The sequence below is a fragment of the Pararge aegeria genome, chromosome 20, assembly GCF_905163445.1.
Source record: "Pararge aegeria chromosome 20, ilParAegt1.1, whole genome shotgun sequence".
Classification (NCBI taxonomy): Eukaryota; Metazoa; Arthropoda; class Insecta; order Lepidoptera; family Nymphalidae; genus Pararge; species Pararge aegeria.
Window position 1 is genome coordinate 15491314 of NC_053199.1, and position 27745 is coordinate 15519058.

Here is a 27745-nt window from a genome sequence, read left to right on the forward strand (position 1 = left end):
TTACCACCTCCCTGGCCCAGTGTTGAGCGCTGTGATTTGAAGTGAGAGGTCCCGGGTTAAAATCCCGGGAAGGTTAATTTGGAAATATTTCGTAGGTTGCTTCGGCTGTGGTTAGTTACCAGAGACAAAGACGTGCCGTCAAGCAATTTAGCGTTGCGGTACGTTATCCCGTAGAAACCGATTAAGCTTATTGGTTTAATATCAATGCTATATCCCTAATAGGTTATAGTTAATATAAATAATAAAATAGGCCAAATGCTAATTTGTAGTAGAACAAAAAAAAATAAAGATGTGTGACATCCACCAATCTGCACTTGGCCAGCGTGGTGGACTACGGCCGCATTCCTTCTCATTTCGAAAGGATTGCCGTGTAACCTACCTTTTTGGAATGAAGTTTCTTCACGCTTCTTGCGGTAGGAGTTTATCCTGCTTCAGTCTGCTCCGACGACTACAACTATCCCGTTATTTATTATTGTCATACGTACGTTTCAATTATTTATTATTGTTACCATTTTTTTTAATTTCGCTGAATATCTTCACCAAAGATAGGAGGGATTCTCGCTTGGAGGCGGTGTGCAGTTTTTTCTAGTCCTAAAATATAAAAACACGTAGGAGGGCGAGCGATGGATATTGCTTTCCGCTTTTTGCATCACACTAAATTTATGTGTTTTGTTTATTCGTACGCGTGGAATATTTGATATGTACGCCTATGATTCCTGAACCAACACAGTGGAAATAAACATGACGATTTCTTGCTCTGTGCAAAACAAGGACAAATATATCATACGAACCGTATTATTTATCGTTGCACTAAATTTCATCCAGATCCGTTCAGTTTTTCTGGCGTCATTGACTAACAAACACCCGTCCAAACTTTTGCATTTAAAAATAAATGCGAAATGTATACTTATATTATAATATTAGTATACATAATACTAATATTATTATATTAGTATACATAGCGAATGATAAATAAAAAAATTACGACAATACACTCATCGCCATCTAGCCCCAAAGTAAGCGTAGCTTGTGTTATGTATACTAAGATAGCTGATGAATATTTTTATGAATATAATACACATAAATACGTATAATATACAGATAAACACCCAGACACTGAAGAACATGTATGTTCATCACACAAACATCTCCAGTTGTGGGAATCGAACCCACGGCCTTGGACGCAGAAAGCAGGGTCGCTACCCACTGCGCCAACTGGCTGTCAAAATGATAGCAAGGACGTACTTGGATGTCCGAGCTTTATAAAATACTAGCGTACCCAGCCCGTTTCGCCGGGCTAGATTTTGCTTTATTTTATTTAAACAATAAACTTACATTGAAAGTTTCATTGAAATCGGTCCAGCCGTTTCGGAGCCTATATGGAACATACCCACACACTTTCTCTTTTATATATATAGAAGGACCGTCCCATTTCCCAGCTATTGTAGATGGTGGCAAAATTTACGTTCGTATTATAATGATATTTCTTTTTGATACCTGAATAAAACAGATAAAACTATGTTTTCTAAAAATGAAACGTAGCTAAGTAGATCGACTTATCGCCCGCTAAACCCCTTGTTTACTAAGTTTCATGATCATTGTTGGGATTCGTTTTCAAGATTCTGATTGTATAGATATCTGAATATATAAAAGAGAAACCCACTGACTAATCACGAAATCTCGGGAAGTATAAAGCATATAAACTTGAAATTTAAAAGGTAGGTTTCTTTTATGTCGTAGATATCAACTAAGAAACGGCTTTGAGAAATTACGCCCCTAAAGGGGTAAAAATGGGGGTGGAAGTTTGTATGAAAGTGAAGCAAAGAAGTGTTTTTGAAGTTAGATACATGGAAATTGGTATTGGGCTTAAAGTAGTAAGTATCGATATAAATTATTTTGGGAAATCCCTCCTTAAGCGACGTAAAATCGGGGCTGGCAGTTTTTGCAGATTATTTTTAGGTCTACAAACCTGAAATTCAGATAGTTTCAGGGTTGAAAGTTTGTATGAAAATCCAATGTTTTCGAGGATTCACGGAAATTTGTAATTAGGTTACTAATTATACATAAAAGATAAGTAGTGGGAGGAAAGTTTTACTTCATTTTTTTATTATTAGTTCTACAACCCTGAAATTTAGAAAATGGGTTTCTTTTAAAGCATATATACAACAGAAAGGAATAAATTTTATCCAAATAATCTAAAGGGATTAAACAGGTTTTGGCATTCTTTATGAAAGTACAATGTTGTTGCAGTTAGAGATACCAAAATGCGCATTTGGCTTAATAATTCTAAATAAGTCAGGTATCCACGTACAACAGACGAAAAATTTTTAATGCGGAAACCAGCCCAGTTAAAGAAGGGAAAGAGAGGGATGAATTAAGATGTTAAAATAAGAAGTGCAGCATACGGGATGAACATATTCCTTGAAACTACAATCTAACGCACTGCATAGCTATTTACCTTATAACTATACGGTAGGTACTATTGAACTGATCTTAAGAAAATTGTAATTTTCCGGTAGCTTTCTCTCTGGAGAAGGGCGTAGGCACCACGGGAGATATTCTTAAGGAAATAAAAAACTATACAGTAGAAGTCGCGGGCATCCGTTCGAATCACCTCGATGTGCACACTACTAACGTGTCGGACGTTTGTGGTCACGTGTGTTATTCCTTAACGTCCTAAGTAAGTAACTAATATAATTATTTTTGGCAGAGGTTAAAAGGATGAACACAAGCTGCTTTTTATCCCAGGAAAATAACGAGATTTGTCAAAGACCATAATAAAAGCAGAAGGCGAACGCGTTCCACAGCTATTTATTACAATAAAAAACCCATAGTACTGGTTTTAATGAGACCTCAGGAGCTTGTTAACCCGTCAGTAGGTCAGGCCATCGTCGTAGGTGGTACCTGGTGGTACTTCCCATACCGAAGTAATTGCATGCGCCATGCGTTTCAAATGTTACTAATTGATACTACTTCCGAGCTATGTAGATGTTGACTAATGCAGTGCGTTGTATGATGTTTGAATCGTAGGAATCTAATGTGGGTGGTATTTGGCCTAGCGACTAGCATTCTTAACTACGAACGTTGTTCTAGGTACAAATCCCTGGTCGGGCCAAAACATGTACTATACCTATTGGGATTCTAAAGAATTCTTAGTACTAGCCTGTAGCAAGGACATTAGTAGTGTCAACCCCTTGAGCGAGAGAGCAAGTTAAGCAGTCGATCCCAGTTAGTTTCACTAACTTGTGATAATAGTCGTTTAAGCCCACATACCCGCATTGAAGTAGCGTGGTGGCTCTTTCGAAACGGAATTAAATAAAACCAATATTTCACGAATCTACCGCTATTATTAACTTGCGCTTAATATTTTCGGTTCGCTATTCTGAACAAAAAACCGGTTTTCAATACTGGGTTATTGGAAAATGAAAATGTGGAAAGATTCGCGCACCTATAGTATATTTGACAGCCGGTTGGCGCAGTGGGCAGCGATCCTGCTTTCTGACTCCAAGGAGGTTCAATTCCCACAATTGGAAAGTGTTTGTGTGATGAACATGGATGTTTTTCAGTGTCTGGGTGTTTATCTGTATATTATAAGTATTTATGTGTATTATATTTACAAAAATAATTATCAAACTCTTAGTACCCATAACACAAGCTTCGCTTGCTTTGGTGCTAGATGGCGATGTGTGTATTGTCGTAGTATATTTATTTATTTATAGTCATAATTGTAATCAAAAAGTACAGAAATCCTTTGAGGGATTAAATATATAATCGGCTAATTGCCGAGGTTGTTCTCGCATTCGCTTCGGTAGAATCAGCCTACCGAAGTGGTAGAGGTATTGTAACTAAGCCAAGCCATGTAACCAAGCAAGACTAGACCTTTGAAAAGTGCGTATAAAGTGAGCCTCTTTTTTTCTGCGTGGGGAATTGTGGTCCAACCACCAAGCGATGAGTTGGAACACCGAGAAGTTTTAGTCGGTGGAAATCCGACATATTATGCACAATGGCGTGCATAAAGGCGTGTTTGAACACCACTGAATTAACAAGTCAAAAGTTTACAAGTTATCTAAATGCAGCCTAGCAAAATCCCGTCAGAGCGCCACGTGAGACGCGTGTATCGGTAATCACGTTCTGCTGTGTTGCACATTATTGCTCGCCTACCTAAATAATCGCATTAAAAACCATTAACGGCCACGAAGCATTACTAATTAAAATCTACATGTTTATGTCGAGTGTTAATAATAAGAAAATTCCTTTAAAATCTCTATAACACTTACTCCTTATGCTTCTGTTTTCCTGCTCTCTGAGTCTAAGGCCGTGGGTTCGATTCCGACAACTGCAAACTGTTTTTGTGATGAACATGAATGTATTTCAGTGCCTAGATGTTTATCTGGATATTATAAGTATTTATGAATATAATTCATAACAAAAATTCATCGGTCATCTTAGTACTTATAACACAAGCTACGCTTACTTTGGGGCTAGTTGGCGATGTGTGTATTGTCGTAGTACATTTATATATTTTTTATTCAGAAAAACCTCAACAATTGATGATACGGCAGTCGGATTGACTGACGTCAGCACAAAACATTATACATACAACCAACATGTATAAAACTTGATAATACTGCTTATGTTGAAATATCTCAACAGACTTGATATGACAGTCAGATAGATAAACAGACAGACCAAATCGGATCATAAGGGATTTTTTTGATTTTTATTACGCAAGTCACCCTTTTTTTATATTAAAACATGACGGACCAAGCAAATGGTCCAACTGATGGTAAGTCGAAAACCACCGCGTATAAACAAAGGAACGCGTCACAGGGCATGCAAGGAGTACGTCCTGCAACATACCGCCTTGTGTCCATAAATTTGAGCCGTATGTGTTAAGTCTCGTGTGTCTGTAATTACACCGGCAACCAGCCTTTCGGACCGGAACATAGCCATGCTGCTTGGCAGCAGAAATAAGCATGCGAATAGGCGGTACTTCTCCCGACAAGCTACTGAAAAACAAAATTGTTAAATTGTATCGTTGATGCAGTCAGAGGCTAACTGCTGAGTTCCTTGCTTGCTTCTTCTCGGCAACAGCTGTTTTCCGAACCGACGGTAGAGTTACAATTTCCAAAAGTGCTAATAAAGAAGGCCTACCTGAAAGAAATGCATTTCGGTTGTCTTATAAGGTGATAATGGAAGAGAGTAAAATAAGAGTAGAAGCAGGCAAAAACTCCGCAGGTTCCCTGACAGCTTCTTTTTGGAAGCCTGTCTTCCAGTAGATTCATTAGTTTTTAAAGGGCTTCATTTCGGTTGTTGTATAAGGTGATACTGGAAGAATGTAAGGTAAATGAAGGAGCAGGACACACCTTCTTCTCGGTAGCAAATGTCTTCCGAACCGGAGCGGGGGTCAATGAATTTGATTGTTTTTTTCATGCAAGTGGTCACGTGTTTTGTAACCTTTGTACTCCAGCCAGGTCAGACCCTGGAGAAGGAGCAAGGCGCGCCGGCCATGCTGTCCAGCAACGTGAAGTTCGGTTGGGTGAAGGGCGTGCTGATGCGATGCCTGCTCAACATCTGGGGGGTGATGCTGTTCCTGCGGCTGTCGTGGGTGGTGGGGCAGGCTGGCGTTGGTATGTCCTGTGTAATCTGTCACCATCATCATATCGGCATTATCGGCCTACACGGCACGGGTCTTCATTCAGAATGAGAAGAGTTTAGGATGTAGTCCACCACGCTGGCCAAGGACACTCACGCTTTGGTGACTGAACATGTCTTTGAGAACATTATGGGGAACTCTCAGGCATGCAAGTTTCTTCACGAAGTTTTCCTCCACCTTTAGAGCAGGTGATATTTTAATTGTTAGATAAAAAACAAAAAAAACGTGTGTGTACTTATGTACACGCGTTGGAAGTTATACTTCTTTGGCTTAACAAGATAAAAATCTTTGAAAGATTGTATCTTACGCCATAATCTACGTTTGCAGAGAAAAAGACACTATAGAAAAAATTTATTTAATAAATTGAAAGTTTTATTATAACTCATTATCGAACTACGAAGTTACACTGAACATCAAAATTTGAGATTTTTTTACAATTGAATCAATTAAATCACCGGAAGAAGCCCGCAGACCTTGACAATTAAAAGTGTACCTTTTAGCTAACTTTAGGGTGCCGGTTTTTTGTGACGGTGTGGGCGCGCGCACCGTAAAAAGTGAGCTGGCGAACGATGTATTCTCCTCTCACTCGGTTTTGCAACTACCTTCATCCTGTTAAAAACGTGTAACCATTTGCGCGCGCATTTCGTTACGTCGTATAAATTCACTCCAATGATTTCTTCCTAATAAAATTAAAAATATAATCTTTCATCATCATCAACCCTAAACCCTTCTCATTTTGAGTGCAGTCCCGTGCCCTTTACTGTTGGCTGTAGTCCAACATGCTGGAGTTGATACTCACACTCCTTTGGGAACATTATGGAGAACATTCAGGTGTGCATGTTTCCATGCGATGTTTTCCTTCACCGTTTAAGAAGGTACTCGTACTATTTTGATTGTTTAAATAAAAAAAAGTAATATATACTTACTGTACTGAACTGAAGCGTTAACTTCTGTTCAAACTGAGGCAAAAACGCACGGGTCGCGGGGATGGAAGTCGATTAAAAAGACTAGGATTTTTTTTAACTGTTATTTAAAATCATAATTATTTTATGATGTTGCGAAATCAGAAAAACATAGTATTTCGAGTATAAGAAGAGGCATTTCGAAGAATTCGAAGAACCAGGAATAATACGCGCAGATAGTAAGCAGTTTGATATACTCGTACATAGACATACGTAACTGTTATCCTACGAGCATATTGACCCTTAGCAAGCCTTTTATCAAAAATAGACCTGCATTTAAAATTGTCCTCATTACGTAACAGTTGCAGAAATAGCTATCTTGCATTTTATATAGCTTTTTTATAAGGAAAGGCTGGCCGATAGACCGTAGCTTTTTAATGTCCTTCGTAACTCGTGGTAGTGGTGACATAGTCTGGTGTGTCGGCAGCGCAGGCATCGCTGCTAATACTGACGACGTCGGTGGTCACTACCATCACGGCGCTCTCTATGTCAGCCATCAGCACCAACGGGGTCATTAAAGGAGGTAAGCAGTATATTATAATTTTTATTTGATACGTTGCTTTTCAACAGACATGCTTGAATTGCAAGTGTTTTTTGCCATATAGAAAGATTTTTTTTTATAGCCTCAAGTTTAAGTTTCGGAATTTAGAGCTCGTCCGCACTGCGAATAAATTTCCACACGCTTCTTGTCATGTTTTATGGAGCGTAGTACGATTCCATACTGTTCAAATTATTCCCGTGAATTAATCGCAGCACCGCGTTATCTGTTTCAAACCAAGGATTTTTTAAATCGCAGAGTGAATTTCGATTTCAATAAGATTGCATTTCTTAAGAACTGCGAGCTCTTAGTTTAATTACGTCATATAAGCTTCTTGCCGGTAGAATCTGCCTTATGTATATTTACTACCGAGTACCGACAGACACAGACTTTAAAACGTTTAAAAGTTAGCCTACTTTAGATATATGATTTTTTATCTTCTTGTTTGAATTATCCAAGTTTTCTTTATGTTTAAATCAGGTGGGACATACTACATGATATCCCGGTCACTGGGCCCGGAGTTCGGTGGCTCGATCGGTTTGATCTTCTCCATGGCGAACGCGGTAGCCTGTGCTATGTACGTTGTCGGCTTCGGCGAGTCCCTCATCACGCTCATACCGGAGTCTGCTTATATGGTCAGCAAGAGTTGGGTGAGTTTCACGTCCGAGTTACCAGGACCACAGAATTATCTACGACCCTTCCTTTGAAAACTTTTGAGTTATGATTTAATACTTAGACCATCTCTGTAGCGCCGTGGCCAGCGTTGTGGTTTTTAAGTCCGAGATCTGTTTAGGAATATACTATCTCTGAATTTTCTCTGGTCTGGCCTGGTGGAACGCTTTGGTCGTTGCTTCGTTGCTAGCACCCCTACCGACAAGCGATTTTTCGTTTCGGTACGATGTCGCGTAGAACTTTTAGTGGTTTGAACTGCATGGGTTTAATTTAACTGTCATTCCTCTAACCTATCATCATGTACCATCAGGGGAGATCGCAGTAAAGGGATAACTTTTAGTATTATAAAAAAAATACAAAACAATTTGATGAGCTTCGCTTGGTTTTCCTACCCATGCTAGCCGTGCACCAGTGTACAGTTAATGGCTGATGATTGATGATCACAATGATAATTTATTTTCAACCGATGGACATCCACCGCTGGCCTTTTGTACGGATTTCTTTACTTCACGCAGTCTTTGTTCAGCGTTTTACAATCACGTGTTTGATGACATCCGTCCACTTTGTGGGTCTACCAACGTATTACTATCAGATCGTGATCGACCTAAACATCTATCGATCGCCACAAAATTTCCACTAGCTTTGTAACTTGTTAGAAAGAACCAGATTATTTCTACAAAGCCACACATTTTTGTTTGAATCAATCTGTAGTACGCAGTGAACTACCCTTGCCTTGGTATTAAACACTGCATAACCTTGAAATAGTTACGCAGTGTTTTTTCATACTCTGATATTTAAAGGTGCTGTAAGTTCAAGCGTGACAAAACATTTCACAACTATTCCGACGTTATGCCACTTTTATTGATGAGATCCTCAACGTTTAATACACCCTTTAGAATAGCATTCTAGGAATGCATTCGGCCAGGGTAACGGAGTGAGTGTATACTCATTGTCCATTCATTCAGAATAGCATTCCAGGAATGCATCCAGCCAGGGTAACGGAGTGCTTGTATACTCATTGTCCATTCACTATTGAATACAAATTAAAACAAAGTGTTTATTTTCTCACTGCTATCAAGTAAGAATTATTTTATTAATTGCATTTTGGAACATTACAAGCAAAATTTAAAAGAGATATTTAGAGTAGTAGTAAAGTAGGTAATTGACTACATTTTGTCTTCCACAGGACCAAGCGATCTATGGTTGCATAACAATAGTTCTGCTGACCGGTATCGTGATAGTGGGGCTGGAGTGGGAGGCCAAGGCGCAGATAGTGCTGTTGTTCATCCTGCTGGCGGCCATTGCGGACTTCTGCATCGGCTCCATCATCGGCCCTAAGGGCGACGTGGAACTGGCTCAGGGATTCGTAGGCTATAACAGTAAGTCAAACAAGATGGCGGACGCCACGAAATGGCGGATTATATATTTTTGGCACAACTCCCCCAATATGGGTATCAAATGAAATGGCTTGACTATTAGAATACAATACGCTGTAATAAATTATTAACTATTTCAATGTCTGGGGTTTATTTAAATTTATGTAATATATATACACCAATACAAAATTAGCACCAAATTAAATTACAAAAAAATAAATCTTTATATATTATTTATTACTTTTATACACTTTCATGTTTCACTTCCGGTGTTCGTGTTTTGACTTCTTCTCCTTTTTTCTGAAATATCACCTGCTGTTTATTTATTTTAACTTTTTTTGTACACCAATATAAAATTAACACCAATTGAAATGAGAAAAAACAGAAACATTTCTTAATATATTATTTATTACTTATATTGGGTTGTTCGGAAAGTCATTTCGTTTTTTTTGGGGAACATGAAAGACAGTTTTCGTATAATGAATAAATATTTTATTAAATTATATATTGGCCATTCTGGTCCAACACCTTTTGCCATCTTTCTGGCAGTAACATAATTCCCCTCTCATAAAAGTTTTTGTCCTTGCTGGCAAAAAACTCGTCCAGGTGGTTTTTGACATCTTCATTTGAGGTAAAGGTTTTGCCATCCAAAAAATTTTGCAGGGACCGGAACAAATAGTAGTCGGAAGGCGCCAGATCTGGAGAATATGGTGGATGTTGCAGTACGTCCCATTCAAGCTGTAAAAGTTTTTGGCGAGTGACCAAACTTGTGTGAGGTCTCGCATTATCCTGGTGGAACACTACACCCTTCCTGTTGATTAATTCGGGCCTCTTCTCTTTAAGTGAATCATTCAATTTGTCCAGCTGATGACAATAGACTTCTGAATTAATCGTTGTATTGTCCGGCAAAAGCTCAAAAAAAACGATTCCTTTGACATCCCACCAAACGGAGAGCATCACCTTTTTTTGGTGAATGTTGGCTTTTGACACGCTTTGAGCCGGTTCATCTTTTCTGCTCCATGACCTCTTGCGTTTAACATTGTTGTATACAACCCATTTTTCGTCCCCAGTAATAATCCGCTTCAAAAATGGATCATTTTCTAGACGTTTGAGGAGCGAATCACACGCGTCAACACGACGACACAAATTTCGCTCGGTAAGGACATGGGGCACCCACACATCGAGCTTCGAGGTTAAGTCCATGCCTTTCAAATGGCCATAAACAGTTGAATTCGACAAATTTAACCTCTCACCGATCTCTCGTGTGGTGATTCGCCGATTTGCATCAACTAATGCCTTTATCGCATCTTTGTCAGCTTCGACCGGCCTTCCAGACCGTGGTGCATCTTCGACATCAAAATTGCCGGATCGAAATTTTGCAAACCAGTTCTGGCACTGGCGTACTGTTAACACGCCTTCTCCATACACATCCGTCAATTTTTTTCTCGCTTGGACAGCATTTTTACCTTTTCTGAAGTTAAAAAGTAAAATATGACGAAAATGCTGCTTATTGCTCTCCATATTTAAAAGGGCACCAACCAAAAACTACTGGGTAGAATTAATAGAACTTTTTCACACACAAGCCTTGCAATATCAGCTCTCAAGACATATAATGGTTATGGGGCTTAAGTGTGAAGTTAGTTTCGAAAAAACGTAATTAAGTCCTCTGGCGGGAAAAAACGAAATGACTTTCCGAACAACCTAATACATATTCTACAATCAACTTTGGTGTATCACTTCCCGTGCTGGAAGTCTTTTTAAGCCTTTGACTGAAATCTCACCTGCGGTGTGTGATGATGAAGACTTAAGATGGTAGCGGGCCTACCTATTAGGGGTATGGCAATTATATTAACCCCATACTCCTTACCCAATTTTGATGATGATGATGAAAATGATGATGATGATCAAGATGATGGTTGTTTCAGTGTCGGTGTTACAAAGTAACGTGGGTCCGGACTACAGGCTGTTCGAGGGGGTTGAGCATAATTTCTTCTCCGTGTTCTCAATATTCTTCCCCGCCGCTACGGGGATATTGGCTGGGGCTAATATATCTGGTGATCTAAAGGTAAAAAAATAGGGGTAGTATAAAAGAAGAGAATATAAACGTAGTAAAAACATAAAAACAAATCGGACGGCCGATTGGCGCAGTTTGCAGCGACCCTGCTTTCTGAGTCCAAGGCAGTGAGTTCGATTCCCACAGCTGGAAAATGTTTGTGTGATGAGCATGAATGTTTTTCAGTGTCTGGGTGGTTATATGTATATTCTAAGTATTTATGTATATTATTCATAAAAATATTCATCAGTCATCTTAGTACCCATAACACAAGCTACGCTTACTTTGGGGCTAGGTGGCGATGTGTGTATTGTCGTAGTTTATTTATATAAGAGGAAGACAAAAAAACAGATTGTGTGTAAGAGCAATATTCGTGTAAACAATATTCCCCAGGGGTTCTCAACATTTTAAGTCAGCGGCGCAATACAAGTTAAGAAATTTGTCTGGCGTCCGCGCCCTGCCTTATCTATGTAAAATAGATAGGTTCTTGTTAATTAGGTAGAAAAACGTAAGAATTAATCATCCTCATTATGAAACTAATAACATAATAAATTCAAAATTTCAAATTTCAAATTCAACTTCAAAATTTCTTTATTCTTCTTCTTTTCTTTCTTTTATTATTATTTAGGCCTATCACAGGCACTTATGAAGCATTCATACAATGCATGAAGCAATGTATGAACGCTTCATAAGTGCCTGTGATAGGCCTACATGAATTAAGAAATTTTGAATTTGAATTTACTCTATTTTTTGCAACACCTTCAGCCAAAACTCTATATCTTCTTCCATACCTGATTTCAATTCAGTAAATAATTATGTTCAAGTGATTGTTTGTTAATGAAATAATTCAAGTACAATGCCCATAATATCTGTTTCAGGACCCCCAAAAATCGATCCCAAAAGGGACACTTCTAGCTATAGTATTGACAACGATATCGTATATTTTAATCGCTTTAATTGCGGGCTGGACTGTGCTGCGGGACGCTTCGGGCGACATCGCGGACATCGGTAACTGGACGATCGACCATTGCAAGATCAACGGCACCTGTGAATACGGACTGCATCATAGTAATGACGTGAGAATTATTCGATTGATAACTTTTCTTCATCTTTTATCTTACAAATCCTAATCCTAGCAGTCCGACACCCCAACCCCCTAGTGGTCGAGGCGTCCACTTATACCCCCGCCCCCGACGTCGAGCCTAGGCGGCGACGTCCGAAACATGTCCTTTACGACCATGACGATCAAATAACTACAGACAATGTGTCCCAACAGCACACAAACACACAACCAACACAGCGTCTTCGCCGGCGAAGACGAGGGCCCCGATTTCTGACGTCATCCGGACGTGGATCCTTACCACGGTCACGGGGGCGTTCAGACTAAACAATGATTAGTCCAAAAGTCCACCAACACTCAGATTAACGTCGAACCGAGCCGAGGTCCGAGCCCTCGCAGGAGGCACCGTCGGGTCGACGTCTCCCACTCTCCCCACGATGTCGTCGAGCCCTGGGGCTCTTCTCATGGCGAGCTTTCGCGCTCGCCCCACTGCCCCTGTGACGCCGTAGCAACCCCTCAGGTGGTTATCGGCAAGTGTCCATCCGAAAATCGACTAAATAATTGCGAAAGTGTGTTTGCTGGTTTGTCTTCGTTCACGCCTCAACCAAGCGACCTATCACATTAATTTGTGGCATAGAGTGAGTTGAAAGGAGTTACATAACCTATATTTTTATCCCCGGAAAATAAACTATTGACACAGGATTTGTAAAGTAAACTGTAATAAACGTGGACGAACACCGCTGGCAAAAGCGAAAATAGATGGACGTTAAACTTGACACTTGTCAAGTGTCAAAAGCCATTATTTCTTTAAGATCTGGATGTCAAATCGAATAAAGTTTTATTAACCGTGTTGCATTCTATCCTAATAGCTGCTTCGAATGTGCTTCAGGACGCTTTTGGGGATAACGGATATCGCTTATTAAAATTTAACCAGATGCAGAAGTTATGGAGAACTCTCTGGCATGCTGGTTTCCTCACAATGTTTCTCTTCACCGTTTAAAGCAAGTGATATTTAAATTAATTAAATTAAAAACGTACATAACTGCGAACAGTTTTCGGTGCGTGCCGGGGCTCGAACTCGGTATCTACGAATGGAAAGCCGAAGCCCCACTAGGCTATCACCGCTTCAGCTTATTCGCTTGTTTTGCTTTTTTTATTCGGATAGCTGGTTTAAATGTGCTCCAGGACGCGGACTGAGGATTGCGAATGTCGCTTATTAGGACTTAGACCAGTACAGATTTCATGACAGTTCGGAATAATAGGTTGGAGAAAAAGTCTTTTGCGCATTATAGTATGTTGTAATTAAATCTCTTTGGCTATACTGTTTGTATCTGGCTGGTTTTGGTATCATTAAAAGTGTAACTTTTAAAGAAGATAATTCCAAATTCAATAATATGAACTACATAATAAAAATGGCTTGAGGATGTTTGTTAAACTTACCAAATTTCTCCAAAAATAAATATTGTAATTAAAACCCTTGTAACATGAATGTGTTCGTACAGGTAATTCGGTTAGTATCTGGATTCGGCCCACTGATCTACGGAGGATGTTTTGCCGCGACTTTATCTTCGGCGCTCGCTTCGCTGGTGTCCGCTCCTAAAGTGTTCCAGGTAAGAAGTAGGTACTTAATTATCAAATTCAAAATTCAATATTCAACTTAAAAATTCAAATTCAAAATTCAAATTCAAAATTCAAATACAAAATTTAAAATTCAAATTCAAATTCTAATACAAAATTGAAATTTAACGAAGAAACGTCAAGCCAGTCTGTTTGTAGCGACTGTATCGGTTCGGAAGGCAGTTTCCACCGACAAGGCCCGGCAAGAAATTCAGCAGATTGCTCTTTTTCAACATCAGTTTACATTGAAAAATATATATATAATAAATTTTCTCTCTTGTGAGAGATGAGAGCGGAGCCTGCTTCCAAGCAGCCTTGTCGTTGAGAAATTCATCAAACGTATAGTAACCACGATTTATTAAATGTTTTAGAACACATAGTTTAAACTTATGCATTGGTAGGCCCAAAATTACTGATATTATAAAAGCATATACTCAATTCCACAAATTACTTCTGCACCTTTATCATAGTTTTTAATGTTTAACCTATGTTTTAGGTAAACATTATAAATATTTGATTTATGAAAACGTCCACTTACACTAATTTTTATGTAACGACAATTGGTGTTTTGGTTTAATAGCCTTCCTAGCGCTACGGTGAGCGTTGTGAATTTAAGTAGGCGGTCCCTGGTTCGACACCCGCAGGGGCAATTTGGGAATTTTTGTAGTGGAATAAAAAAAAACTGTAACCGAAATTTTGTAAAGGAATGCACATTTAGCCTTTCAATAATAAAGCATGGCGATACTGTCGAGGACTGTCACAAAAAGTTCTACGTCTAAGTACCAACGCTTTGCAGGCGCTCTGCCAAGACAAGCTGTACCCATATCTGGAATTCTTCGCAAAGGGCTACGGCGCTAACAACGAACCTGTGCGGGGATATGCTTTGACATTCATCATTGCTATTTCTTTTATACTTATGGGTGAGTTTTTTTTTGAGTAAAAATTGAGTACCTATGTATGTTTATATAATAGCATAAATATACATCATAAATATCTATTATAGTATATATAAATTTATATCGGTGTTTTTGTAGTTAATATGTAAATGTAGTATGTATGTTCATGTAAGTTTTTTTTTTTGTAACATACTTTATGCGCCATCCACTTTCCACTTTTTTATCGGCTTCGCACGCTCAGGTTGCCTTTAAAAGATCAGTTTTAGTGATAAGGCAGCACTAAGTACTATAACTGTTTTCCTTGTATTTTTCCTATTGTGTTGTGTTGCAATAAAGATTTTCTATTCTATTCTATTCTAAAAAGTTTCGATATCGCAGGATCAGTAAGTTTTTGTTTTACAAATAATTATTGGAGCTTTCAGTAACGGGGCACGGGTCACTTCCCACAATGAGAAGAGGCCGTAGTCCACCACGCTGGCTCAGTGCGGATTGGTGGACTCTACATACCTTTGAGAACATCATGTAGAACTTTCAGGCATGCAGGTTTCCTCAGGATGTGTTCCTTCACCGTCGAAGCAAGTGATATTTATTAAAGTACATAACGTTTTCCTACTAAATGACGCTACAGTCGCTATAAGACTGATGTGAAAGGCATATACTCATTTCTGCGTCGACGGTTGGAGAGCCGTAGCTTAATTGGAGAAAGCGCTCGGGCCGCGATTGCCAGAGAGTCGCAGGTTCTAAACCTGTCGGTTCCGAAAATTGCATTTTCAATTTATATAAAAAAAAAAAAAAAAAACTGAGAAAAGTTAGAAGTGCGTGCTGGGATACGAACTCGCGCCCCGAAAGTGAAGTCGAGCTCCTACCCACTGCGCTATCACCACTTCATACTGAGTTACTCTTGAGTTATACTTTCTCAGCAAACCTTATTTCAGGAAAATGAACCTCAATGTAATTTATTTATTCATATGGCAATCTTTATTCCAGGTGGTCTCAACCAAATTGCTCCGTTGATTTCGAACTTCTTCCTCGCGGCCTACGCTCTCATAAACTTTGCCACTTTCCACGCCAGCCTCGCCAAGCCAGTCGGATGGAGGCCTACCTTTAGGGTAAGGGAAAAGTTAAAGAATTAGACTTAAGAATATTATTAATCACAAGCCGACTAAGATTTGGGCTTCTTGCCCTTATCCCAAGTTATTATTATCACGGGAAAGTTAACAACGATTTACATGGTATCGAAGAGGCGACATCTAGTTACAATACTGGGATATTTTTTTTTTATTCCACTACAAGTTAGCCCACCACACAAACTCTTGCTTTTCGCGGAGTATAGCAAATTCAGCTTAATTTTCATAATATATGATGGAATTTCGCAAAGTAAAGCCTGCTTCTATCCAATACAATACTGGGAAACCGTATAGACACTAGATGAAACTCATTATCATATAAACAAATTACCGGCGTACTACGGGTCTCCCTCCACAATGAGAAGGGTTTAAAGCCGTAGTCCACCACGCTGGGTCAGTGTGGATTGGTGGAAAGCTCTTTTGATACCACATAAACCCGACTTCCACGCGACCGAATAAGTAAATGTAGAAAATTTCACACTTAACGCTCTGAGGTCGTTTTCGAATCCCAATTAGGGTATCATTGCAGTAAACAAATAAGTACAACCATATTAGTCCAAAACTGTTTTTCAATAATTATTGCAAAGCAACGCCTGCTTCTACTTTGCGGAAATCCATGATATAATGAATGAATGAATGAATACACTTTTATTGTACAACAAAGAAAAAAAGTAGTTACAGAGATATAAATACATATCAAGAGAGTACAATTTGGTGGCTTTATCGCTACATAGCGATTTCTTCCAGGCAACCAATGGTGTAAAATGAAAAAACATATATTATGTTTATATATATTATGAAAGTTAAGCTTAATTTGCTATAGTCCGCGAAAAGCAGGAGAATCTGTGGTGTAAATTATAATTTCTTCAATCCTCATACTCCACACCAAACAGATCCCCGGCAATGTACCCTCTACGCACGTTTCGCTCCGAAACCGGAGCATCCTCAGGAGATGGTGACTCTACAAGTCAATAATTGTTCCAGCTGTATAACATGTGGCTGTCTCTGTTCGGCGCGATGGTATGCGTGGCCATCATGTTCGTGATCTCCTGGAGCACGGCATTGCTCACCATCGCGTGCCTGCTGGCTCTGTACCTCCTCGTGTCATACAGGAAGCCAGGTATTTACCTTCATTAGTATCAGCTAAATTATACTTCCACTGGTAGTATTCTTATCATTATACTAACCCATTGAAGGCCAGGTCTCCTCCCGCAATTAACAGGGTGTAGGCCGCAGTCCACCACGCTGGCCCAGTGCGGATTGGTGTAGTAAATATAAATGGACCTCATGAGAAGGCTCAGAGTCACACAGCGGGCGATGGAGAGAGCTATGCTAGTAACTTTACGTGATCAAATCAGAAATGAGGAAATCCGTAGAACTAGAGTTACCGACATAGCTTAGCGAGTCGCGAAGCTGAAGTGGCAATGGGCGGGGTACATAACTAGCAAAACCGATGGACGTTGGGGTCTTAAGGACCCCGGAAATTGTTTAAAACCTCAATAAAGATTTTTTTATTCCTGCGGACAAAGATTTTTTTATTCCACTAAAACTAACTGCTATCTCACGCACATATGTGATGATGCAATTTAAGATAGTAGCGGGCTAACCTCTTAGGGAGTGGGAGTATGGTAGTCATACCACTGATATGTTTCTACGCGACATCGCACCCAAACACTAAATCGTCTAGCGGCACATCTCTGTCAGTAGCGTGGTAACTAGCCACGGCCAAAGCCTCCCACCAGACTAGAACAAAACTAGAAAAAATTCAGATATTATAAATTCCCAAAGTGATCCTGCCGGGAATCGAAACCGTCCCGGGTTTCTCATCTCCTATTAAAATTCACAGCGCTAACCGTTTTTTTAGATGTGAACTGGGGTTCGACCACGCAAGCGCAAACGTATAAGGCAGCGCTGTCCGGAGTCCATCAGCTGAATAATGTCACGGAGCATGTTAAAAATTACAGGTAAAGTTTGATTAGAATTACAGATAATACTTTGATAGTTGTTTATGCAACTTTTGTATAATTTATTAATAAAAGTGTAACATTAAATCCAAATTCTATAATTATTGTTAATCGAAATCATTCTTATGTTTTAAGTTGACAAATTGTAATATTTTATTTTTCTATTTTTTCCTTTAGCTCTAAGTTGACATATTTTAATATTTAAATCAATTACAATAATAAATTTTAATTTGGATAAAAAATTCAAATTATTAAAAAAATAAAAATAATTTCGACATTTCTTATTGCAATGCCCCGGCGGGGCGTCATGTCTCTTATGTATGTGCATGTAGCAATTTATAAACAATAAACAATAACAAGGGATATTATAATGGGGTATAGAGTATAAACACTCATGTGATACTATTATCACACCCCACACTCGTTCACGAAAATGTTCTTTTTTTAAATTCATTGTAAGAAATTGGCAGTCTGTGTGAAAACCTTTGCGCGAAAAAAAAACAAGACTCCTTCCTGTAATAAATTACAAGAAACACTCTTGCTGTTAAGATGCTTCGTCTTTTTGACCTAATTCCACGTTTTGTGTATGGTCGGTACATATTTTCTTGAAACTTAAATACAGACTATGTTTATAAGTGAGATAAAAAAATTTAATCAAATTATTATGACCATAACGATCGTAGATTTTATGAATATTTAACTTAATTAACTATTAGCGAAAAGCGGAAGAATCTGTATGGTGTAAATATATTTATAATCCAAACCAAATAGGTCTTTAGCAATATGATGACGATTATTATTCTTAAGTGGTGTGGAGTATAGTAAATTAATCTTAAATTTCATAATATTTCATGGAAATCCGCAAAGTAACGCCTGCTTCTATCCAATATAATAGATTTTGATAGTTTCGTTCTGGCATGTATTTTTTTAAAATTATGTGATTTCTAAATACTCCCATGTTTTCAGGCCACAGATACTAGTGCTGACGGGCTACCCGGGCGAGCGGCCCATACTCACCGACTTCACGTACCTGCTCACCAAAGGGCTGTCTTTGATGTTGTGTGGCCACATCCTTCAGGTTAAAATTTAATCTTAGATTCAACTGGCTTTTGCCCGCCAGTTTGCCTGCATTTCAACTGTTTTGACGTTAAACGAATAATCGTTAGGACAAGATAGATATGGGTAGAAGCGTCTTTATTTAAAGCACATAAAACACAACAACGTTATGTACACAAAAAAAAAACAATGCAAAGATTCACATTTACTGTGTGACTTGTTATTTAATGTAGAAAATTGATATAAGGGGGCGTCCATAAATTACGTGAGGTGTTTTTTTAAATTTTCTGTTCCCTGGTGATCGTGAGATTTTATTCAACCCCCTCCCACGTCCCCCAATCTCACGTGAGATTTTTCAAAATGTGGGTTTCTCACGTTAACGCATACGATTGTTAAAATAGTATAATATAGATGAGATTTGACTCGACCCCCTCCCCCTCCTCCTTAAATATCTTACGTATTTAATGAACAATTATTACGATTTATTTACAGAGTCCAGTGAACCACCGCACGCGGGAAGCCTTAACAAACAGGGCGTACCATTGGTTTGTGAAGAGGAAGATAAAGGCGTTCTACACTCTCGTCGACGATGTCTCCTTCAAAGAGGGCGCCAGTGCGCTCATACAGGTAACTGACCATCACCTATTCACAAATAAGACTACTCAGAATCACTTGGCGTGCGACGGAGAGATCTATGCTCGAAGGATCTTTGAGTGAGCGTTTTAAAATAGAAATTACTTTTCTATTTTAAAACTACTAAAAGAATGAATTAATTAATACACTTTTATTGCACTTGGTGTTATACACGTAAATTACAGAAAAAATAGAATTAAAACACAAAACAGAGTATACAATTCTTAAACTAAATGCCAACAATATTAAAATATCACCGCTTTAAACCATCTGATGCTCAAAAGGGCCCCCAAATTGTATTTGATGCATATTTTAATCCACTGAAAACCTTTTCAGGGTGTCTTTTAATAATAGGTTTTTATTTCAAACGTAACGTATATGCATTGAAATTATCATTTTAAAGCAATACAATTCACTGACAAAAAGTTAGGTCTTAAGTAGGGTCTTAATTAAGCAATAAAGACGAAAACAGTCTGCTCATTTTCGAACGAAAGGTCTTGCGACGAGTGTTTTATCCGGAACTATACTAACTTTTTAAAGAACCAATTGTCGTCAAGACTTAAACTGTTAAGAATGCAATGGGTAGGGCATGTGCAACGCATGGAAGGCACGAGAGACCCAAAGAGGTTTATGGAGGGCACTTTTGAGGGGCGTAGAGGCCTAGGACGACCTAGGGGATGGTGGAGTGATGGAGTTGACAAGGATATGGGGGTTCTGGGAGTTCGGCAGCTTCCGACAGCCTGAAATGGAGAAATATGCTTGACCAAGCCAAGGCCCACCCAGGGCTGTAAAGCTTTGATGATGGTGATGCCAAAAACTTGCAGGAGGATTATTAGCTTTAAAAAAAAAAATGTATGTACGCATCAAAAGTGCCTTCCATAGACCTATTTGAATGAGGTCATCGAAGCAGAGCCTAGTAATGGGGCATCAAACAAAATATTACTCTTTATAAACAAAAAACTGATATTAACAATCGACTTACCAGAAACGGACATAAATTAGTCCGTAGATACCTACATATCGTCTGCGAAAGGTGCAGAACTCCTTTGTGGGGTTGAGTATACGCTTTTACAACATGATTCGTAAGGTAATTCTTGACCTACCAATACATGCATTTAAAAAATGTGTAAAACACATCTAATACAGCGAGGTTACTATTTATTGATGAATTCCTCAATGACAAGGTAGATTGGAAGCAGCCAGCCTCGCTCTCATTTCCCGCAAGATAAAAAAATGATTGTAAATGTTGATGTAAGAAAAGAGCAACTACTGAGTTTCTTGCCGACTCTTCACGGTAGAATCTGCTTTCCGAACCGGTGGTAGAGTAACTACAAACATACATACTTGTTTCAAAAGTGCCTTATAAAAAGTAGGCCTACTGGAAATAAATTAATTTTGAATTTAGTCCGTATGTCCGTATGTCCTCAGGCTAGCGGAGTGGGCAAGCTGAAGCCGAACATTCTTATGATGGGCTTCAAAGAAGACTGGCGGACTTGTGACCGCACCGAACTGGCAGAGTACGTCGATGTTATGCAGTAAGTTGAATTTCATTGCAAACTTTTTTCAGCTAGAGCGTTTTGTGACTTAGCTCATCCGGGGAAGTACTACCGCCATACTTATTTGTGCCGCTAAGCAGCATTGTCGCATTGCTGTGTTCCGATGTGAAGGGCGTGGTTGCCGGTGTACAGTTTCATGAGGCTTAACACCTACGTCTCAAGATGATGGATACAGGGCGGCATGCAAATAAATAAAAATACACTTTTACAACGTGTAACGGAATTACGATATACTATATTACTTAAGGAATCACCCTGTAAAAATATTAAATCAAAAGAAGCATATTTTATCCATACAAACAAATTTAAAACATTATAAGTGTTGTGTGACAACCCTATTGAAGATAAAAGACCGACACAGGCATAGTGCCTACGCCACGCGACGCTTACCTAATAAAGTGACAGTGGTTTACTCAAAAACTATTAGCGTTTCGGTTTTACTGATAAGTCTCAGAGGTATATAATGTACTTCTAAAGCCTGTCAAGTAATTTCGGTCTTAGTATCTATATTAAGATGGAGGAGCTTGCCTTGTTTTTAATGTAAGCAATAAAATATAAATCGCTTCAAGTTCGAAGGAAAACACTGTGTGGAAACCTGCATGGCTTCTCCATAAAGTTCTCAAAGGGGTGTGAAGTATACAAATCCGCTCTTGGCCAGTTTGGTTGTCTACGGCCTAAAGCCCTCCTCATTAGCACCTAGAGACCCGGGCGTTGTAGTTAATGGGTGATACTCATGATGATGATGATGATGATGATGACCTACATTCAAACTTACTAACTAATAACACTTATTTTTTCCAGCAGGCTACTTTCAGCTACGGAAGCTTTGGTTGTCACTGCGTATTTTTTTGGGACAACTTTGTACAGTTATTTCTCGTACAGTTATTTCTCGTATTAATCCTGGGAACAAGTTGTGGATCCAAAGTTTTTCATACTCATAAATGTTGTAATACTCAATCGGTATACTCCCTTTCGGATTCTTGACCTTGTTTAGGGGTGTCTTTGAGTACTTTTCATATTTAAGCTCCCTTGGGAAGCGTAAATTATAGTTGGACTGTGTTTATTTTATTGATCGTAAGGTAAAAAACATTTATCTCTGTTCTAAACTACGTTAAGATTGGTTCAGCGATTGAGCATAAAAGATTAAAAACAATTATTAAAAATCCCGGTTAATTAAATGGTTCCCACGGGATAGCAACAAATAATCCCGTGGGAATTCTTTACTTACCCGGGATAGAAGGTATCCTATGTCCGTCTCGGGGTTGCAAGCTATCTTTATGCCAAATTTCGTCAAGATCGGCGCAGCGTTGAGTCTCAAAAAAATATATTCTAGTGTGGCTCCGTGTGGTGACGGCAGATAAGAATACAGTAGTCACAATCCCTTTCTTTTCCTACGGGTGACCTACGAGTCGACTAACTAAAACCTGCATCTGAAGCTCTTGGACACAGGGCGGCACGTTGCAGGACATCTTCCTTGCTTGCCGTTCAAAGTGTTTCACTGTTTATAGGTGAAGCTTTCTCACTTCCACACATTCCGGTTGTTCATCTGCTTGGATTGTCTATTACTTCTATAAAAATATTTAGGTAATTGATACGAATCAAATTTTATGGCTTAACTTCGCGTGTTTCGATGCGCAGCATTCAATATTCGGTATCAGCCAAATCAGCGGGAAGGTGCAGTTGATTACCTGAAACTACACGTAAAGTTTAGACCAGAAATCACTCAAAATTAAGGATAGCGAAACCACAGGAGCAATTTAGTTATTTATTAAAACATCAAGAAACGTAGTCTGTTATTATATGAATGGACTAGCTGTTGATAGCGTTCTTCGTCAGCGTTTGTTACGGTTGTTACAAATCCCGCGAGAACCGTTTGTTTTCCTGAGATAAAAAGTAGCCTATGTTTCTCTGCGTCCTTACAACTAACTATGCCAAAAATCAAATCGATGGGTTGCTAAGTTAGGGCGTATAGATAAGGACAAACGAACTTTCGTATTCATAATATAGCTATGGATTTTGTTGAAGCCAAAACAAATGTTAAACCTCGTGTTTCCGTTCAAAGCAAAGCCCTGGACGTGCACATGGCGCTGGCGTTGCTGCGAGTGGAAGGTGGGTTGTACACGCGCGACGCGCTCGACGCCGACTTGCAGGCCTACCTCGACGACACCAACGCGCGCGACCACTCCGCCGTCTCGCGTGAGTAGCTGCCCCGTCTGCCGCGCTAGTGGATCACGCCTTTCGACATTTTGCGTAAACTGAGACCTCTCGGAGATCCAGCACAAGTCTGTAATTCCCTTTTAGCAAAACTCAGTTTGCTCCTTTCGCAGATGCATCAGGAGTCTGTTAGAATGAAAATTAAAATTTATGTATTAATAAGGTTTCACAAAACATTGATCCTTTGTTCTCACTTTCCGTTTTTCTGTAATTCGCTTTTAGCAAAACAGAGTTGGCTCCTCTCGCTGGACCATTTTGAAAGTAACTTTTAGGAAAACGTGATAGACGTGACAAAAAAGTGATAAATGAATACTCATCATCTATCACAGATACAGGAGGAGTCTGTAAATAGCTTTCAGCAAAACGGATCTCACTACTTCCGCAGGTACAGAACGATTTTGAAACTCTCTTTTACTAAAACTGAGCAGAGCAGATTTCAGCTCCTCCGCAGATGCAGGTGGAGTCTGAAACTCTCTTTTAGCGCAACTTATTTCGCTCCTTTGGCAGATGTAGGACGATTCTGAAACTCACTTTTAGCAAAACAGTTTACTCCTTTCGCAGATGCAGAACGAGTTGAAAACTTAATGGGAGCAAAGCTTAGTTTGTTTGTATCGTAGATGTAGCACATGTCTCAGTTTTAGCAAAATGTCAAAAAGTCGCCTGTCACTAGCACGGCAGTTATATCCAGTACCCTTAGTTTAAGGTTTGTACGCTTGCAAAAATGGAGTCGCTTTTGCGCATCGAAGCATTATTTTAAGTCATAGCAAAATAGACACTAGCATTGGTTTTAAAGTCGCAAATTCTGTACTACAAATGTCTATTTAATAAACACTCCAATGTACCAATGCAAAAAAAGAACACCCAATAAAACACCTATTCATAATCCGAGATATACATAGACTTTGGCATGGCAGCCCAAATTTTCTCCTTTATAAACTTAAATGTGTGACTTGCTGACTAGCACTGAAGGATATATCTTAATAAGGCGAACTAATGGTTAATAAAACATGCCCGAACCAAATTTTTTTATGCTTTACAACACAGCGTTTTTACGCAACTACGAGTTGTAGGCAAATTTGAGCTTTAAAACAATAAAAATAAGTTCCATTTTACTCTGAGGTGCCTGTGCTTCGATTCTGGGAAACAACTCTACGTTTGCTAGCGCACTAATCTCGAACTAATGGTACATATCTCTATCCAGTACCTCTTCAGCACAATGCATGGAAGCCAACACGCCTTCACGCCGAAACTTCTGCCTATTAGCTGCGGGTTTTTATCGCATGTGTACACGTTATTACAGGTCTCTCTCAGTGATTCATATTGCATGGATTCTACTCGCTTGCTTGCGTGAGTACATCTAACTGTGAGTCTATTTTACTGCCCTAATAATTTGAAAAAACATTTGTTACAAAGCGTAAGTTTTGAGTAAATCGCTTGAAGCGCCGGGGTTTCCATTCGTAGACATAAGCATTGTATTTACTACCGAGAATGTTTAGTTGAGTTTTATCTTCTTAGTGGGGCAGTATGGTAGATATTACAGGTTATTTTATTTCAGTAATGTCTTGATAGGTTCCCTAAATAATTGGAAAGGTTCCTTATGCGAGTAAACTCTTAACATCTTTTTGCGTGAACATCAAGTATATATTCCACTAACTTTCACGTGTAAGCACAGCTTTTGCATGTTTCTGTCATAGTCTTGCATGGATTTCCACAAGTTTTCTTGCATGATTACAAAACACTTCTATCTAAATACCGCTGTAATCTGCTATCAAGATTAATATTTAAATGGAAGCGTAGATGACCTTGTATTTAAGATACTTTCTATCGTTGAATTTGTTTTCCGCAGGTTCGATGGGTGATAGCATTAAGGATTCGAAATCCACTGAAAGTCTAAACACGCAATCAAGAGGTAAGAACTTAACTAAAATTATAAATGCGAGTTTTTGCTTCTTATCTAGTCTAGAAAAAGCAGATGGTCCACCTGATGTACAAATTTTGTATACAACTTGTAACCGAACTACGAAAGCTGTTGAAAGGTATAAGTATATTTCATAAGGAATCATTCTGTAAAAGAATCATATTTATATGTAAATATTCTATGTGTTTACTTAAGACAACCCTGTTGGAGTTAAAATACCGACACGTGCGTAGTTCCAACGCTACGAGACGCTACGAACATAATCATTTAAGAATAAATTAGTGACAGGAATCTCTTGATTTTGATTTTATACGTGATATTAGGGCTGTGTCTGATTTCTGGGATTCTGCTTCACTCAAAAACTATTAGACTGTTGGTCTCACAGATGAGTCTCAGATACAGTAAATAATGTACCTTTTCGATTTTATTTACACTTTGGGTAAAGCTTAAAGTTATTTTTATATGAGCGTTATCGCAAACGTCGTTGTTTAAATTCTTGATGTCGGAAAAACAACTGCCGAGTGCCCTGCCGGCTCGGTAAAATCTGCCTTTCGAACCGGTGGCACAAAGAGACAGATTTGGCTTTTCAAAAATGCTTATATAGTTGAATTAAGTTTTCTTTCACCACCACTTATCAAACTCAAAACCTTAATACTATTCATTAACTCACCAAGTCATCAAATCAACCGACTGACGTCCACTTCTGGACATAGGTCTTTTGTAGGCCGTTCCAAACTCGGTTCTGGGCCGCTTGTATCCAGCGGCTCCCCGCGACTCGTTGATGTCGTCTGTCCACCTGGTTGGGGGTCGACCAACGCTGCGCTTACCGGTGCGGGGTTGCCACTCTTAACACCTTGGAACCCCAACGTCCATCGGTTTTTTTTTTTTTTTTTTTTTAATTTATTGTTCAAAATAAAAAGTTACAAATATTTTTCCAACATAATTATCCATCCCCTTAGAAACTATGCGTTTATGGTGGGGATGGCAGGTTCGCAAGTGTATATCTAAAAAAAAAAAAAAAGAAAAAATTTATTCAACTACTTAATCTTAATGTAAAAATATTTAAACAATCTTAATCAAACAGTGGCATTTTTGAACTATTAGCTAAAAAATGTCTTTTACAATTTCTTAAAAATATATGTTTTTTTTCCATTTACACATTGCAAAGCAGGTGGGAGATCTTCAAATATTTTGGGTAATATGTATTTATAATTCCTTCTTCCGTACACATTATGTGTTTTCGGTAGAATAAACTTTTTATAACTAGGCAGTTTCCGAAAATTACCATCTCGCCCTTTACGTCTAAGATGTTGTATATTACCAAATTCTTCCTTAAGTACAGCTAACGTAACTTTGCTCTGCACTGGCAATAATTTACAATATGTGAATAATTCATGGCATTCCTTTGAGTATTTTAGTTTGATTTTTTTTAGGTACTATGGTTTTTAACATTTTTAGTTGTAGGTTGTATATTCGGGTAATATATGTTTTATATGTTCTACCATAACTACTCAGACCGTATCCAATTATTGAGGTTCTACGAGCTATGTGCCCCGCCCATTGCCACTTCAGCTTCGCGATTCGTTGAGTTATGTCGGTAACTCTAGTTCTACGGATGTCCTCATTTGATCACGTAGAGATACTCCTAACATGGCTTTTTCCATCGCCCGCTGAGTGACTCAGAGCCTTCTTATGAGGCCCATAGTTAGTGACCACCTTAATAATATTGAATTTATATATAATTATAAAAGTACTAAAATTATCCAATAGTTGTTTTGGGTATCTTCGCCAAGAGGACTGAATTCTAATCCACACTGTAACCATATGCGCTATAGTTATATTAAGGTATTGAAGCTCTGCTTTAGCAAGAGAGATGCGGATTCGAATCCAGCTAGTTCTGCAGTTTTGATACTCTTGAAAAATATGTTATAAACAAATGTTGATAGAATCAAATAGTTAGTCTTATACTGTTGCAGGGAGCAGTATGTCGGACGTGTCAATCGTATCGGGAGAGCTGCCCAAGGTTTCGCCAGACCCTACTGGGAAATTACAGAAACAGAACAAGGAGAGGTAAGAATAAAAAAAAATTATTGAAATAAATCGGTTTTTATGTGATACTTTTTGTAATTTATTATTTTATTAATTTTATTGTATTATAATAAACCTTATTTCATAATTGTAATTAACATTATTCTAATTGTCACTATCTTAATTTTACCTAGTAGTAACATCAATTAAAATTTAAATACCTAATACCCTGATAACAATTTGCATGCCAATTTCGCGTGGTACAGTTAAGATCTACATTTTTTTTAAACCTATTAACCTGCATCAGCGAATAAATAAAATTGAATTGAATTGAATTTGGGCGCATTTGGGAAACATTTTTTTATATTCGTTGACCACATTGAGGCAAGGGCGTTCATGGTCTGATGAGGCAGGAGCTA

General features: G+C 38.6%; 1 protein-coding gene across 3 annotated transcripts in view; it reads left to right on the forward strand.

The window, feature by feature from the left end:
- Positions 1-27745, forward strand: part of LOC120632686 (bumetanide-sensitive sodium-(potassium)-chloride cotransporter) — a 58779-nt gene that overhangs the window by 25930 nt on the left and 5104 nt on the right. Inside the window, exons 4-20 of one of the 3 annotated variants that reach the window (XM_039902651.1) lie at positions 5471-5630; positions 7046-7141; positions 7637-7806; positions 9015-9207; positions 11130-11269; positions 12136-12333; positions 13820-13927; positions 14731-14854; positions 15818-15939; positions 16942-17077; positions 17822-17921; positions 18888-18999; positions 19470-19604; positions 21039-21145; positions 23229-23362; positions 25227-25289; positions 27275-27368. In XM_039902651.1, coding sequence (XP_039758585.1) covers positions 5471-5630; positions 7046-7141; positions 7637-7806; positions 9015-9207; positions 11130-11269; positions 12136-12333; positions 13820-13927; positions 14731-14854; positions 15818-15939; positions 16942-17077; positions 17822-17921; positions 18888-18999; positions 19470-19604; positions 21039-21145; positions 23229-23362; positions 25227-25289; positions 27275-27368 — 2192 coding nt within the window. The remainder of the gene's footprint in view (positions 1-5470; positions 5631-7045; positions 7142-7636; positions 7807-9014; positions 9208-11129; positions 11270-12135; positions 12334-13819; positions 13928-14730; positions 14855-15817; positions 15940-16941; positions 17078-17821; positions 17922-18887; positions 19000-19469; positions 19605-21038; positions 21146-23228; positions 23363-25226; positions 25290-27274; positions 27369-27745) is intronic. The other 2 variants (XM_039902652.1, XM_039902653.1) reach the window with 2 other exon arrangements.